General features: G+C 55.4%; 1 protein-coding gene across 3 annotated transcripts in view; it reads right to left on the bottom strand.

Annotated features, from left to right (window-relative positions):
* Nucleotides 1–968: 968 nt before the first annotated feature.
* FAM222A (family with sequence similarity 222 member A) overlaps nt 969–13163 on the bottom strand; it is a 28752-nt gene continuing 16557 nt past the window's right edge. For all 3 annotated transcript variants that reach the window (XM_064726656.1, XM_064726655.1, XM_064726654.1), the window contains one exon: nt 969–3561. In XM_064726656.1, the coding sequence (XP_064582726.1) occupies nt 2354–3561 (1208 nt within the window). In that variant the 3' untranslated portion in view covers nt 969–2353. The remainder of the gene's footprint in view (nt 3562–13163) is intronic.

Raw genomic sequence — 13163 nt, 5'->3', positions numbered from 1 at the left:
CATCCTCATCTCATCCCGTTCCATCGCCATCTTCATCCCCTTCCCCATTCTTATCCCATCCTATCCACATCCCTGTCTCCATCTTATTCCCATCTTCATCCCTGTCCTGCCCAAATCCCATCCCATCTCATCCCGTCACATCCCCATCCTCATCCTGTCCCCATTCCCATCCCCATTGGTTCCCGTCCCATCCCGTTGCCATCTTCATCCTCTTCCCCATTCTTATCCCATCTTATCCACATCCCTGTCTCCATCTCATTCCCATTTTCATCCCTGTCTTGCCCACATCCCTATCCTATCTCATCCCATCCCATCCCATCCCATCCCCATCCTCATCCTGTCGCCATTCCCGTCCCCATTGGTTCCCATCCCATCCCATCCCATCCCATCCCATCCCATCCCATCCCATCCCACCCCTGTACCCTCCTGGTCATGCACAGAAGGCAGCTGAGCCTCTGCCACCCTCAGTCCCCTCCCTGGCCACGCCATGTGTCCCACCATGGGACACGGAGGCTGGGGAGATTCATCCACATCCAGGAGCAATTTGGGATCCAATCCCATTATCCTGCTGTGATTGCTGCTGCTGGGCAGAGCAGCGGGGTTGGATTTAGGGCCTCCAGAGAGCTCCCACCCCACCTGGGCACCAGGAATGGCCCTGCAATGGAAACCCAGTGGGAAACAGGAGTGATGGATGGCAGCAGAGATGCCACCCCCTGCGCTGGTGACAGGATGGGGACGCGGTGCCTGACCCTGTCCCCCGGGTGCACGTGAGGCCACAGCCCTAATCCAAGGGATTTGTCCCATGTGCCACCCCTTGGGCGTGAGGTGGAGCCGCCGGATTAATGGCTCAGCATCGTTAACAGGTTATTTATAGGTGCTCCTCCGTGCCCTAAAAATCTCTGGGAGCAGGGGGGGTGTCTCGGCTCTGGGGGAGGCCACAGCAAAGCAAAGAGACTCCAGAGCACACATCCAGAGAGATCCTGGTTTTACTTTGGGAAAAACACCATCCGGACACACGGCTTGCGGGTTTTGTGTTGGTTTTTTTTTTTCTTTTTTTTTTCTTTTTTTTTTTTTCATTTTTGTTTTCTCATTTTTAAAACAATATAGTGCAGCCAGCACTTCTCACAGTAGAATATAATGGTCAATTTTAGTATAAAAAAAAAACATTCTCAGAGATTTGTAAATGCACTTAGTGCTTGAACAGGCTTTCAGGGATACAGTACCTCTTTTCCGAGCACAATCACCTTGGGTTTCATCAGGATATTATTCTTCTTTTACCTTTAAACATCAAAACACTTTGTATTTCGTGGTGAGGAGCCTTTTGTAAATGAACAAATCTATTAAACACAGAATTACACAGAGTGAATAACGGACCATAATAATTTTGGAATTGTTTGGGTTGGTTTTTTTTAAAAAAAAAAAAAAAAGAGAAAAAAAAAGGAGGTATGTGAGCGCCCCAGTACCGCGACCCAGAACCAAGGTAGAACTGACAGTAAGGGAGGAAATAAAACAGCCTGGAAGTGTGAGAGCCAGGGGTTCCCAGGAGAGAGGGGCTGAGGGGGTCCCCAACCTCCTGGCTGAGTGGGAGTAGGAGCTGTGGCCACTGTGGGGCTGGGTGAGAGGAGGAGGATGAGGAGGAAGAAGGGTGGGAGGAGACTCTGTAGCAGCCAACACGTAGATGTACAGCCTAGTCAACTAAAAAAAACAAAAAAAAATCAAAATTAAAAAAAAACAAAAAAATCTGTTCAAGTTTTCAAGTGTTTTTCTTAAATAGCCTCCAGACTGTCCCCAGTTATTAGCTTTAATCAAAGCAGTGCAAGTTACGGACTTGAGCTACAGGTCAGGCGCCAGCTCCCTGCGGCCACACGCCGGGCTGGGACCGGCCACCTCTAGGCTGGCACTGGCCACCACGGAGCCTCCTGTGCCAGGACAGGCCACTGTGGAGCCTCCTGGACAGCTGCCAGGCCAGCACCGGCCACCACGGAGCCTCCCAGCCCCACACTGGGCTGGGACCCACCCTGGAGCCTCCCGGGCTCTGCCCCGCTCTGGGCACCGCCAGCACAGCAGCAGAGCCTCCCCTCCCTGGATAGCAGCAACTCGTAGCAATTCCCTGTTCACATTCGTGGAGATAAAATGATTTCTGAGCTATATAGACAAGCGGTCCTTCGGCTTCCAGCGGGTCGCGGGCGTGTCCAGTCTGGGGACCCCGGTGCAACGCCAGTGTCCCGGGAGCCCTCTCAGCAGCCAGCCCCGCGTCCCCCTCCCTGTCCCCCCGCCCTCGCTGCCGCGGTCCGGCACCCGCAGCTCGCGCCAAAGTCCTCGCCCTGGGTTTGGGAAGAGCAGCATCCGTCCCTTATCTGTAGACGGGCAGGCGGATGTGGGCGTGCTGGTGGTCCAAGAGCCTTGGCACAGACACGGTCTCGTAGCCCTTGCCCAGCATCTGCTCCTTGATGCAGGGCGGGTGGATGTCGTTGATGAGATACTCCAGGGACTGGAGGCTGCTGCTGAGGATGGAGGTATTGCAGAGGGTCTTGCTGGGCAGCCCCTCGCCCGGGGGCACCCCCAGCTCGCGGGGCGCGGCCCCCAGCTCCGGCGGGTTGTAACAGTCGCTGTTGGGGGTCACCAGGATGCTGTTCCAGGGGGGAGCGAAGTACTGCCCCACCGCGAAGTTGCCGTGCATGCAGTTCAAGGGGGACGAGCTCACCTTGTCGGCAGCACCGCCCAGCCCGTAGGGCCGCGAGGCGCCCGCGCACGTCTCGGGGGATTTGCTGAGCGCCCCGCCGCCGCCGCTGCCCCCGCTGTACATTCGCAGGTGCTGCTGCTGCTGCTTCTGCTGCCACACCAGGTAGTCCATGCCCTCGGGGTACACGCCCGCCTTGGGTCCCAGGGCGGCGGCCGGGTTGGAGCCCAGCGCCAGCTCGGCGCCCTTGCGGCACTCGGGCAGCACGGTGCCGCCGTAGCCGGGGGCGAAGGCGCCGTGCTTGGCAGGGCTGGGGTGGGCGGCCACGACGGCCGGGCAGCCGGGCTGGGCACCCTGCGCCTGGCACTGCTGATTGATCTGGTAGATGATGCTCTGGATGGAGGGCAGGTTGGAGGGTGGCAACGCCAGGCTCCTGCCCGCCAGCGGCAGCACCGAGGCCGCCACCGTCACGTTGGGGGGCACGGGACCCTCCAGCTGCTTCTGGCCGCCGTGGTAGCTCAGCTGCCCGGCGCAGGAGGGACCTTGAGCTAAAGTGCTTGAGGCGGGGTAGGGAGCGACGCCCACCTGGGCGGGCGAGAGCTTAGTCCGCTTCCCCTCCGAGTTCTTCACCACGCTTTTGCCGGAGGCTTTGACGATGGCCAGCAGCCCCTGGTAGCCGCCGGCGTGCAGCGGGTAGGGGCTGTACCTCTGCCCCGTGGTGTCGTAGCCGTTCACCGTCCGGTTAAGGTGCTTGTGCTGGGGGACCCTGATGTTGGTGGGGAAGATCTTGATGGTCAGCGGGCTGTTGGCCACCTTCTGTGCGTAGGCGTCCAGCTCGGCGGGGCTGGGGTAGCGCGGGGAATGCATGGGGGCCGTCTCGCCTGCGGGGGCAAAGATTGGGGTGAATCCAGTGCCAGCACCCAGCACCATCCTCCCACCATCCTCCCCAAGACCTCTCCAGGCAAAAACCAGGTCAGGACACCGAGCTGTCCCCTCCCGCTGACAGGAGTCACTTGTAAGTGGCCTAAAATAAACTCGGTGTGGAGAATGGAAATGTCACTTTACCCAACGGGGGAATCTTTCTCTGAGATTGGATTTAAACTACATTATACAAGCAATTTCATGGGTGCTTTGCGCTGCTACGAGAACCTCACCAAAAATGGAAAAGCATTGCATTTACCAGCCATAAATCAGCAGTTCCTATAATGAGCACAAAAATGTCACTTTTATGCAATTTTACAGATGAACAAAACTGGTGAAATTAACTGTGGTAACCTACTGGAGTCAGCAAAAGCCACTGCAGAAAAAAAAATTATATATGTATGTAGTTTTGTTCCTTTCAAACTCTTTCCTGAGCAAGTTTCTGCCATTCTGGTGTGAAAACTCATTTGTCGTTCCCATTATACTTTCATTTGGAGTTTATCTTGAGTATCCAATGAGCCACCAACTGTGAAAATGATTAAATCTACAAAATCTATCTAATAGATGGAATAAATTAGGTGTTTAAAATCTCCACACACACTCACACACACACACACAGAGGCACGTGCACGTACACGTCGGAACATGGGAATGAGGGTTGGTTCCCAGCTGGTTCCCAAAATTCCCAGTCCTGCCAAGGGATGTCTATGGCACACTGGGAATACCAGAGCTGGTGCCTGTTCAGAGGAAGGTTTTGCAAGGAAGAGATGGCAAAATTGAAGGGTTTGGGGAGGCCCAGCCTTCCCAGGCAGTTCAGTAGTACCTGTAGCACTCTGTTCCCAATGCCACCAGCATCAGCAACCCCTGATGCCACCACATCCTGGGTGGCAAAGCCACCACGGAAGAGCTGCACCTCTGAGCACATTCCACATTCCCTGTGAGGGAATTGCCTGTCCCAGTTCCACTCTGAGTGACATTACCATGGCTGTGACATGCCCGGATGAACCAGGCATTGGTTAAAACCAGGATTCAGCAGGAGGGATGCACTGGAATCTGTGACTGTCCACATCACCCCTGCTCCCAGCAGCAGAGGGGGGACACAGCAGCAAGGCTGTGGCTGTTCTCCATGCTCTCCATCAGGGCAGTAATTGCCCAGGCAGGACGCAGCACCTGCACCAGCCATTGCTCCCATTAAGCTGACATTATGGGATTTTTACAGGTGTCTTAAATAGACATTGTCATTAACAGGTGTATTAAGCCAATTAAAAGCAGTGCCTTTGAGGAGGATTTAGAGGAGCTGTCGGAACACGGGAGGAACGGCACCTGCAGCTCCCTCTGGCAGGACACGTGAGGACGTGTGGCACCAGGACATCCCAGGCACTGAGCCTCCAGCCCTGGGAAGATCCTGCAGGGCCAGCAGGGCAGTGAGGGCACACTGAGGGGGCATGGTGGGCATGGGAACCCCCCAAGCCAGTGGGTGTAGGAGGCTGAGAATGGGATCTCTCTGCCCAGAGGCACAGCATGGAATGGCACAGCATGGAATGGCATGGAATGGCACGGCACGCACATCTGCATTCCCCTTCATGCCAGCACCACTGTCCTTGGAGGTGGCAGCATCGTGAATACTCAATTAACATGACACTAATTAGCTGGTGACACTTGCAGAATCCCTAATGAGCCCATTCTGTGGAAAATGCTCCTTTCCGAGAAAAAAATATTAAAAAAAAAAGGAGCTGTTACAAGAGGGAGGGAAGGAGGTGGTGTCACCTGTGGTCACCACGGCTTCCTGATGGGGATAACCAAAACCCTGTCCCCAAGCACTGAGGCTACAGGTGACACTTTAGGGCTGGCCCTGTGCCATGGGACAAGAGGGTGATCTGAGCCTGGATCTGAGCCTGGATCCGAGCCTGGATCCGAGGGCACTGCCACCCGCCAGCCGGGGCGCGTGCCCGCCGCAGCCTTTGTCGCCTCCTTGCTCCAGCTGCGTTGGATGTGACAAGGCACCGACTCGGTTGTGTTGTCACATCTCAGGGTGGCGCAGCGCACCCCCGCCGGGAAAATTACAGAGAGCCGCTCTGCCGGCGGCGCTGCCGCTCTCGGCAGTAATTACTGCTTTCCAGGGGCCCTAATTGCTGCGGGATGCAAACTCGCCCGAGCCACCGCGGCACCGGCGGGCGCAGCCGGCCCCGACACTGCCGCTCGCTGTTTGTCCTTCCTGTCCCTCCCCTCCTGAACCTGGAGCACTGTTTTTCCTCTGTGTTCATCTCCTCCTGAACCTGGAGCCAGCCCCATCAGTGCTGCTGGCTGTTTGTCCTTCCTGTCCCTCTCCTTCTGAACCTGGAGCGTTGGAGCCAGCCCCGACACTGCCTCTTGCTGTTTGTCCTCCATTCCATCTCCTCCTGAACCTGGAACATCGGAGCCTACCCTGGCACTGCCACTCGCTGTTTTCCCTCCCTGTCCATCTCCTCCTGAACCTGGAACGCTGTTTGTCCTCTCTGTCCATCTCCTCCTGAACCTGGAGCCAGCCCCGACACTGCCTCTCGCTGTTTGTCCTCCCTGTCTATCTCCTCCTGAACCTGGAACACTGTTTGTCCTCCCTGTCCAACTTCTCCTGAACCTGAAGCATTGGAGCCAGCCCCAACACTGCCTCTCGCTGTTTGTCCATCTCCTCCTGAACCTGGAGCATCAGAGCCTGAGCATCCTTCAGCGAGAAAATGCATCCCAACACTGCTGATCGCTGTTTGTCCCCCTTATCCATCTCCTCCTGAACCTGGAAAGCTGTTTGTCCTCCTTGTCCATCTCCTCCTGAACCTGGAGCCAGACCCAACACTGCCTCTCGCTGTTTTTCCTCCATGTCCATCTCCTCCTGAACCTGGAGCCAGACCCAACACTGCCTCTCGCTGTTTTTCCTCCATGTCCATCTCCTCCTGAACCTGGAGCATCACAGCCTGCGGGTCGGGGATGCACGGCCGATCTCCTGGCTGCTGGCACAGCCATCACCACCTCTTACCATCCTAAACCCAGCCCAGGCACTGCCAGCGACCTGCTCTTCCTCCCAGCTCCTTCTCAGCCTCCTCCCAGCTCCCTCCCTCACTGGCATTCCCATGGGACGCATCCAGCATCCCCCTCCCTGCCCAAGATCCCCCTCCCTCCCTGACCTGCTCTATTTTTCCAGCCTGCACTCAATAACGGCTAAATAATTGAATCTGCTCAGCAGCCGAAGATTTGGTTTGAATTTTATTGGAATTTTAAATTGTTTTGTTTCTTCGGTATTTTATTACTGTAAATGGAAAATGCATCGCCCGCAGTAATAATCCGATGGCTTTTTATATTACTCTGAGCTTCTGCTTGGAGCATTATTGGAAAGCCAAGGCAGCGAGGAGACCCCAGCTAATGGCAGCACGGGCTTATGAGATTATGCCTCCAGCTAAACAACTTTTTACTTTAGCAAATTGGCCACCAAACCCAGTCCCAGACACAGATGTAAATCCCAGACCCCGCTGGGGCTGCGGTCTGGGATAAATCTCTGGTTTATGGAGCAGGGAGCTCCAGCCCTGCTGTGCCCAGAGCAGCAGGATGAGGCAAAATGTCCAACAGGGAGCAGGGATGGCTGCAGGAAGGGTGGGAGAGGTGGGAGAAACAGCTCTCCCAAAACCTCCTCAAATGTGCCCACCTGCTGCTGGCACATTCCCTCACACATCCAGCATTCCCTGCATATTCCAAATCCCCCATATTCACAGTATTCCCTGCATCCCTGCATTCCTCTGACCCCTGGTGTCCCCAGGGACCCCCACAGCACACCTGGCTGCAGCCACAGCCCACAAGGTCAAGGGGAAAAAAGGAAGGTGGGAAGAAAGGAAGGAGGGGAAATTAATCAGGTTTAGCTTGGTTTAAATTGAGTAAAGCAGTTGTGGGATCAAAATGGCACCAGGAAGGATGCCCAGACGGAGCATCCTGGAGAGGAATGATGCTCAGGACCAGGAAGGATGCTCAATCCTGGGAAGGATGTTGAGGATCAGGTGGAATGATAAGAACCAGGAAGGACAGAGTGGATCCTCACTACCAGGAAGGATGCTCTGTACCAGGAAGGGCAGGATGGATGCTCAACACACAGCAGGAAGCTCCACTCAGGGGGTGCCTGTGTGACCCCCAGGATGGTGCTGGAACATCCCTGGCTGGGCTTCCTCTTCCCTGGAGGAGGATAAGCATGGGCACCAGCAATTTGTGCCTTTAATTTGTGCCATGAGGCTGCAGTGCCTGGCAGCTGCCCAGCTCTGGAAGGGGATGGGGAGCATGAGGATGTTTGGGTGCACAGAAGGAACAATTTGGGGATCACAGCCCTGAGCAAGGACTGCTCAGGGAGAAGCTGAGAGGGGATGTGGCACCTCAGTGGTTAACAGCAGCACGAGAGACACGTGCTGCTCCCTCCCTCCCTCCCTCCCCCCCATTCCTTCCCAGATAAGATGGGACAATCCTTATTTTTACACATCCAAGGCGCTACAATATTTTGCAATAAATGAAAGGAGTAATCTCGGCGGGGAATCTTTATAAAGCTGCCGAAGGCGACGTGTGGCTGGCTGGAAGCTTCCCTGAGCAGGGGATGGGCCTGGCCTTCCCCGTGGTCCCAAAGGAAAAGGCTTTTCACCCCTTTTTCAGATGGGAAAAAAGCTGCAATGGAGGGCTCGACCTCAAAAATCAGCTTAAGGAAAGTGTCTTTCCCAGCTCTGTCTTCACGTGGTCCCACTGCCACATTCACCCTGGAAAGGAGAATTTTCCTGGAGCCCTGAGCATCCTACCCAAGCTCACCCTCCTGGCTCATCCTCACCCTCCCTGCTCATCCTCACTCTCCATCCTGCCCTGCCCTGCCCCTCTTCCAGAACATCACTGGCATTTCCAGCCCTGAGCTCCTGCCTTGTTCCTGCCCAGCCTCTCTGAGCTGGCAGGGCAGAAGGGCAGCAATTAGGCTGGGTTTTTAATTGGCACAGGGGCAGGAGGGGTGGGGAGAGATGCTGCGAGGAGGCAGGAGCACACTGGGGACCTGAGCAGCCCTGCCAATGGCTCTTATTAAAAAATAATAGAGCTGCAGCCTCCAAATGAATTAAATTCTGTGAGAGCAGAGAGCTCGTCCCCAGCTTTGGGACCAGGATCCCTGTTCCCCTCGCAGCAAGGCAATCCCAATGCCTTCCAAGCTTCAAAAAGCATCAAAAATCCCCTTTTTCTCCGCCTGCCGCGCTGGGAACAGATTTTGTAAAAGCTAAACCCTAAATATTTGCAAAACACTTGGAAGAAACCTCAATATTTGGAAAACACTTGCAAGAAAACAAACAAAAGCTGCTACATTTAACAAATCAAGACAGTCCTTCAAGTTTTGGGTCTGTGCCCCAAGCAGCAGAGCTGCCTGGCAGGATCTGGCTGCCCCGGAGGGCAGAGCTGGCACAGCTGGCACATGGAACCAGTGACCCCAGCCAAGGGCAGGGCACATTCCAGGGGGTCCCAGATGGAGCTGGGGGGTGCCTGGGGGATGCTGTCCTGCCCAGACCAGGGTGGGCATGGGGGGGTGCAGGGGGAGAGCAGCCATGTGGTTTTTTGGGGGTGCTGTGGGCACTGTGCCCCCTGTTCCAGGCGGGTTGGGTGGCTGCCACATCCCCCAGCCCTGCCACCCTGCATGAGAGCAGTTTCTATGGTGACAGTGTCCCCAGGATGGGTGGTGCAGCAGTGCCATGAGGGTCCCTGCCTGCCCTCCCCATCACTGAAGGAACAGCACGACTCATGTCCCCAAAATCGCTGTGTCCCCACAGCACAGCCCCCACTGTGGGACCCCCCAGCCCTGACGTGGAGCATCCCCAGTGCCAGGAGCCGAGACAAACCCAGCTCTGGGGGCTTAAATTAACCCAGCTCCAGCAATAACAGCGGGAGGAATCCATCTGAATAACCGTAGGTGGCAAACCCCGCGCGGCGGCGGCAGCGCCGGAATCTGCAAAGACAACAAAATTCATGACAAAGCACAAAGGGAAGCGCCGGGCTCGCCGTCCCCAGATATTCATCCGTTAACACGTTCCCTTTTTAGGCTGACATGTCATTTCAGACGGGCCTTTCTTCCTCCCCTTTCTTCTCCCCCTCGTCGCGCGCGGCTCTGCCGAGGCGGCTGCTGAATTGGATCACCTCGGGGCGAGCACTTTATTATCTGCAGTCAAAGCGTCACCACAAATACCCGTCTACACACACACGTGTCACTTCCCATTTGTCTCCTCCACGAGGTATTAGCCCTGCACAGGCACCGTGCTCTGTGCCACCACAGCCACCACAGCCACCGTGCCCCTGCGCGAGGATGTCCCGGTGCCATCCCAGAGCCAGCCTGATGCTGTCCCACTGTCACCCCAGTGCCACCCCAAAGCCATCCTGATGTTACCCTATGGACCCTAATGCTGCCCCGATGCCACTCTCATGATACTCAAGTGCCACTTCAGCTGATGCTGCCACAATACTGCCCTAATGTCAACTGTATGCCACCCAACACTGCCCAAGCACCCAACACAACTGCCACCCCAGTGCCACCCATCCGAAGCCAACAGAGCCCTAAAAAGCCACCCCAAAGGCACCCTGAGGCCACCCCAACATAACTGCCACCCCAATGCCATCACAGTGCCACCTCTGATGCCCTGATGCCATCAGGAGGGGACCCCATCACCTCTGTTGTCCCTGCAGCTCATCCCAGCTGCCCCCAGCCCCTCTGCTCACTCATCCACAACCAATTAATAGTTTAATTAATTTAAGACACAGGTTCTGTTTCTGCTGAGAGGAGCAGGGTGGGCACCCCCAAAGCAGGGTGCCCCATCCTGGGGTCTGCCACTGCTCTGTGGCCAATGGACCATCACAATCCTGGGGAGTTTGGACACAAACCAAACCTTGTGCAATGCACCATTACCAGCCAAAGCCACCCCAAATCCAGGGCTCTGACCTGGCAGGAGATGGGCACTGAGCAGCTCCCTCCATCCCCACACATGACCAATGGAAAAGTGTTTTTGCAGCAATTCCTGGCAGGGAAAGTGCCAAGTCAACAGCACATTTTGGGCCCAGCAGTTAATTGAACTCCTTTTTATGGCATGTATATAAATACACAGAACCATCATTAACCGATCCCTTGCAGAAACTGAAAATGAAAGAATTAATCTTACTTCACTCATGTGTAACCCCTCATGAAATTAAAATGATATTTTATGGGTGTGTACAAAAGCAAAGCCTCGCTGCAGCCACTCTAATGAAAATGCCCTTGGAACAAGCAGAATTGGGTAACGAGAGGCCATTAAATGGGGCCTCATCCCGTGTGCAATTAACTGTTTATCACTGATTAGAGTCCCCACAGGTGCAGGGAGAGCTATGGGTGACCCTGGAGCTGAGTCCCTGGCAGGGAGCCCTGGCCATCACCTCTCATTAGGGCCATTCCCTCGTTAGTGTTTAAATACCCAGGGAGGGTATTAAATACCCTGTGAGGGTTTGTGCCACCCCCAAAGAGCCATTTATCACACTGTCCCCATGGGGCTGAGGTGACAGCTCCTGTGGGACCCCCTGGCACGGAGAATGTGAATTGTGAAAGAATCTGGTTTGGGTTTGGGTTGCAGGGACCTTAAAGTTCATCCAGTGCCATCCCTGCCATGGGCAGGGGCAACTTCCACTGTCCCAGGTTGCTCCAAGCCCTGTCCAACCTGGCTTGGGACATTTCCAGGGATCCAGGGGCAGCCATAGGGGGCATCCTGCTCCCTGCCACACTCCCAGCCCCAGGCTGGCTGGAGGAGGGCACATGGAATATAACATTTCATTAAATACCATCCACTGCTCCGTGACTGCTGAGAGAGTGGGAGCAACCCAAGAGTTTGGCCAAGCTGAGAGGGGCATTATTTGATTTATAATTTAAATAAAGCTCAGGATTCCTGTAATGTGCCCAGGATAAAATCAAAAGGGACCAGGCTGCTGGAGTTAATTGGACGTGATATTTTCCTGAGGATGCTGCTGTGCTCTGCAGGCTCCTTCTCCTCTGCTGCAGGAGGGAGGCACAGACAGGGCTGGAAGGGCTCTGGCACCTTCCTGCATCCTCCTCAAGGCACGGTTCCTATGGAACAGCCTTGGGAATACCACAGGCAACAGCAGCAAAGTCACCTCCAGCTCTATCAGGATGGATTTTGTGGGATGCTCCAGACCCGCTGGGATGCAACCACACCAATGTGGGAGGCACAGAGATGGGGGGACAACAATCAGCAGGAAAGGCCAGGGGCAGAACCGAGGGGTGAAGGCACCAGCAGCTCCCTGCATGGGAAGGAAAATGAGTCAGCTCACCTTTTACGTGAAATTAATACCAAAATTAATCAGCGGCGCGGGCGGGATAATAGGATTTCACAGTGGTGCCGGGCCAGACGGCCAACGTGCCGAGAGCCAGACTCATTTAATATCGACAGAAACAATGCCAGAGGACAGAAATAAGACCCATAAAGATAATTACTGAGATACTCAGGAGCAAATTAAGTAATCAGAGGCACTTCTAAATTGCGCCTGGTTTGAAGAGCGCGCTCTCCGCGCCGAGTCCCCGGCGGGCGCTCCGGTGGCAGCCCCGAGCCTGCTCCCAGCCCCTCCACCCTGCTTCCCCCACAGGTGCCATAAATAAGGAAGGGAAAATTGTATTCCAAGCCAGATGCGTGGCCCTGGATGTCACCTGCAATTTAATTTGCGCTGGCAGGAGGCAGCGAGGAGCGAGACGTGCCGGCTTTGCCCGTAATGAGCGGAAACATACGGGCAGCTAAACTTTGATTAAGGTGATCTGGCTGGTGGCAGCCCGTGGCGAGTGCAGCGTGGGGGCCTGGGCAGGAGCTTGGGTGCTGCCACCCATCCCAGGGGACACAAATCTCTTGGAGATCTCAGGTGAGCACGGTGCTGCCTGAGGGATGCAGTGGGATCAGTCAAAAACTGTCTCCAGGGTACCCCGCACTGCCAGGGCCCAAACCTCTGCCCTCTTCCCACTGGGACATCTCCAGGAGCTTTGGGATCCTGGGGCTGGGACCCTCCCAGGACACAGGCAGCTGTATCCAGAAGGATCCCTCACACCCAGTGAGAGATGCTCCACACATATGGTGTCACACCCATGGCACTGTATGTGACACCACATCAGAGCTCCTGCTTCCCAAACCCTCCTTATTCCAGCACCTATGGCAGGGTGGGAAATGCTAGAAAGCACCAGTCCCCCCAGCAGGAAGGTGCCTCTGGGCTTTGTTCCATGAGCTGAGCTGGGCCTTAGCTCTGTTGGGAATGCTGTGGGGACCTGCAGGTGTATCCTGACCTCAGGAGCACAGTGAGCTCACACAGAGATTCTCAACGCTGAACACCTCCAGTCTCCAGAAAACCCTGTCAGGCTCATCCTGCCCGTGGGTCTCAGACCATGTGGGCATGGCTGAGCTCATTATTCCATGGACAGGAGATGCTCCAGCAGCTGGACACCTCTCACCAGGCCCATGCTGCCACGATGCTCAGGCGTGACGGATTACGAATAATTTTACAAGAGCAGCGTCCTTTTTCC

Source organism: Zonotrichia leucophrys, chromosome 15, assembly GCF_028769735.1.
Source record: "Zonotrichia leucophrys gambelii isolate GWCS_2022_RI chromosome 15, RI_Zleu_2.0, whole genome shotgun sequence".
Lineage (NCBI taxonomy): Eukaryota > Metazoa > Chordata > Aves > Passeriformes > Passerellidae > Zonotrichia > Zonotrichia leucophrys.
The sequence above is the reverse complement of the archived record's forward strand: the minus strand, read 5'-3'. Positions and strand labels throughout refer to the sequence as shown.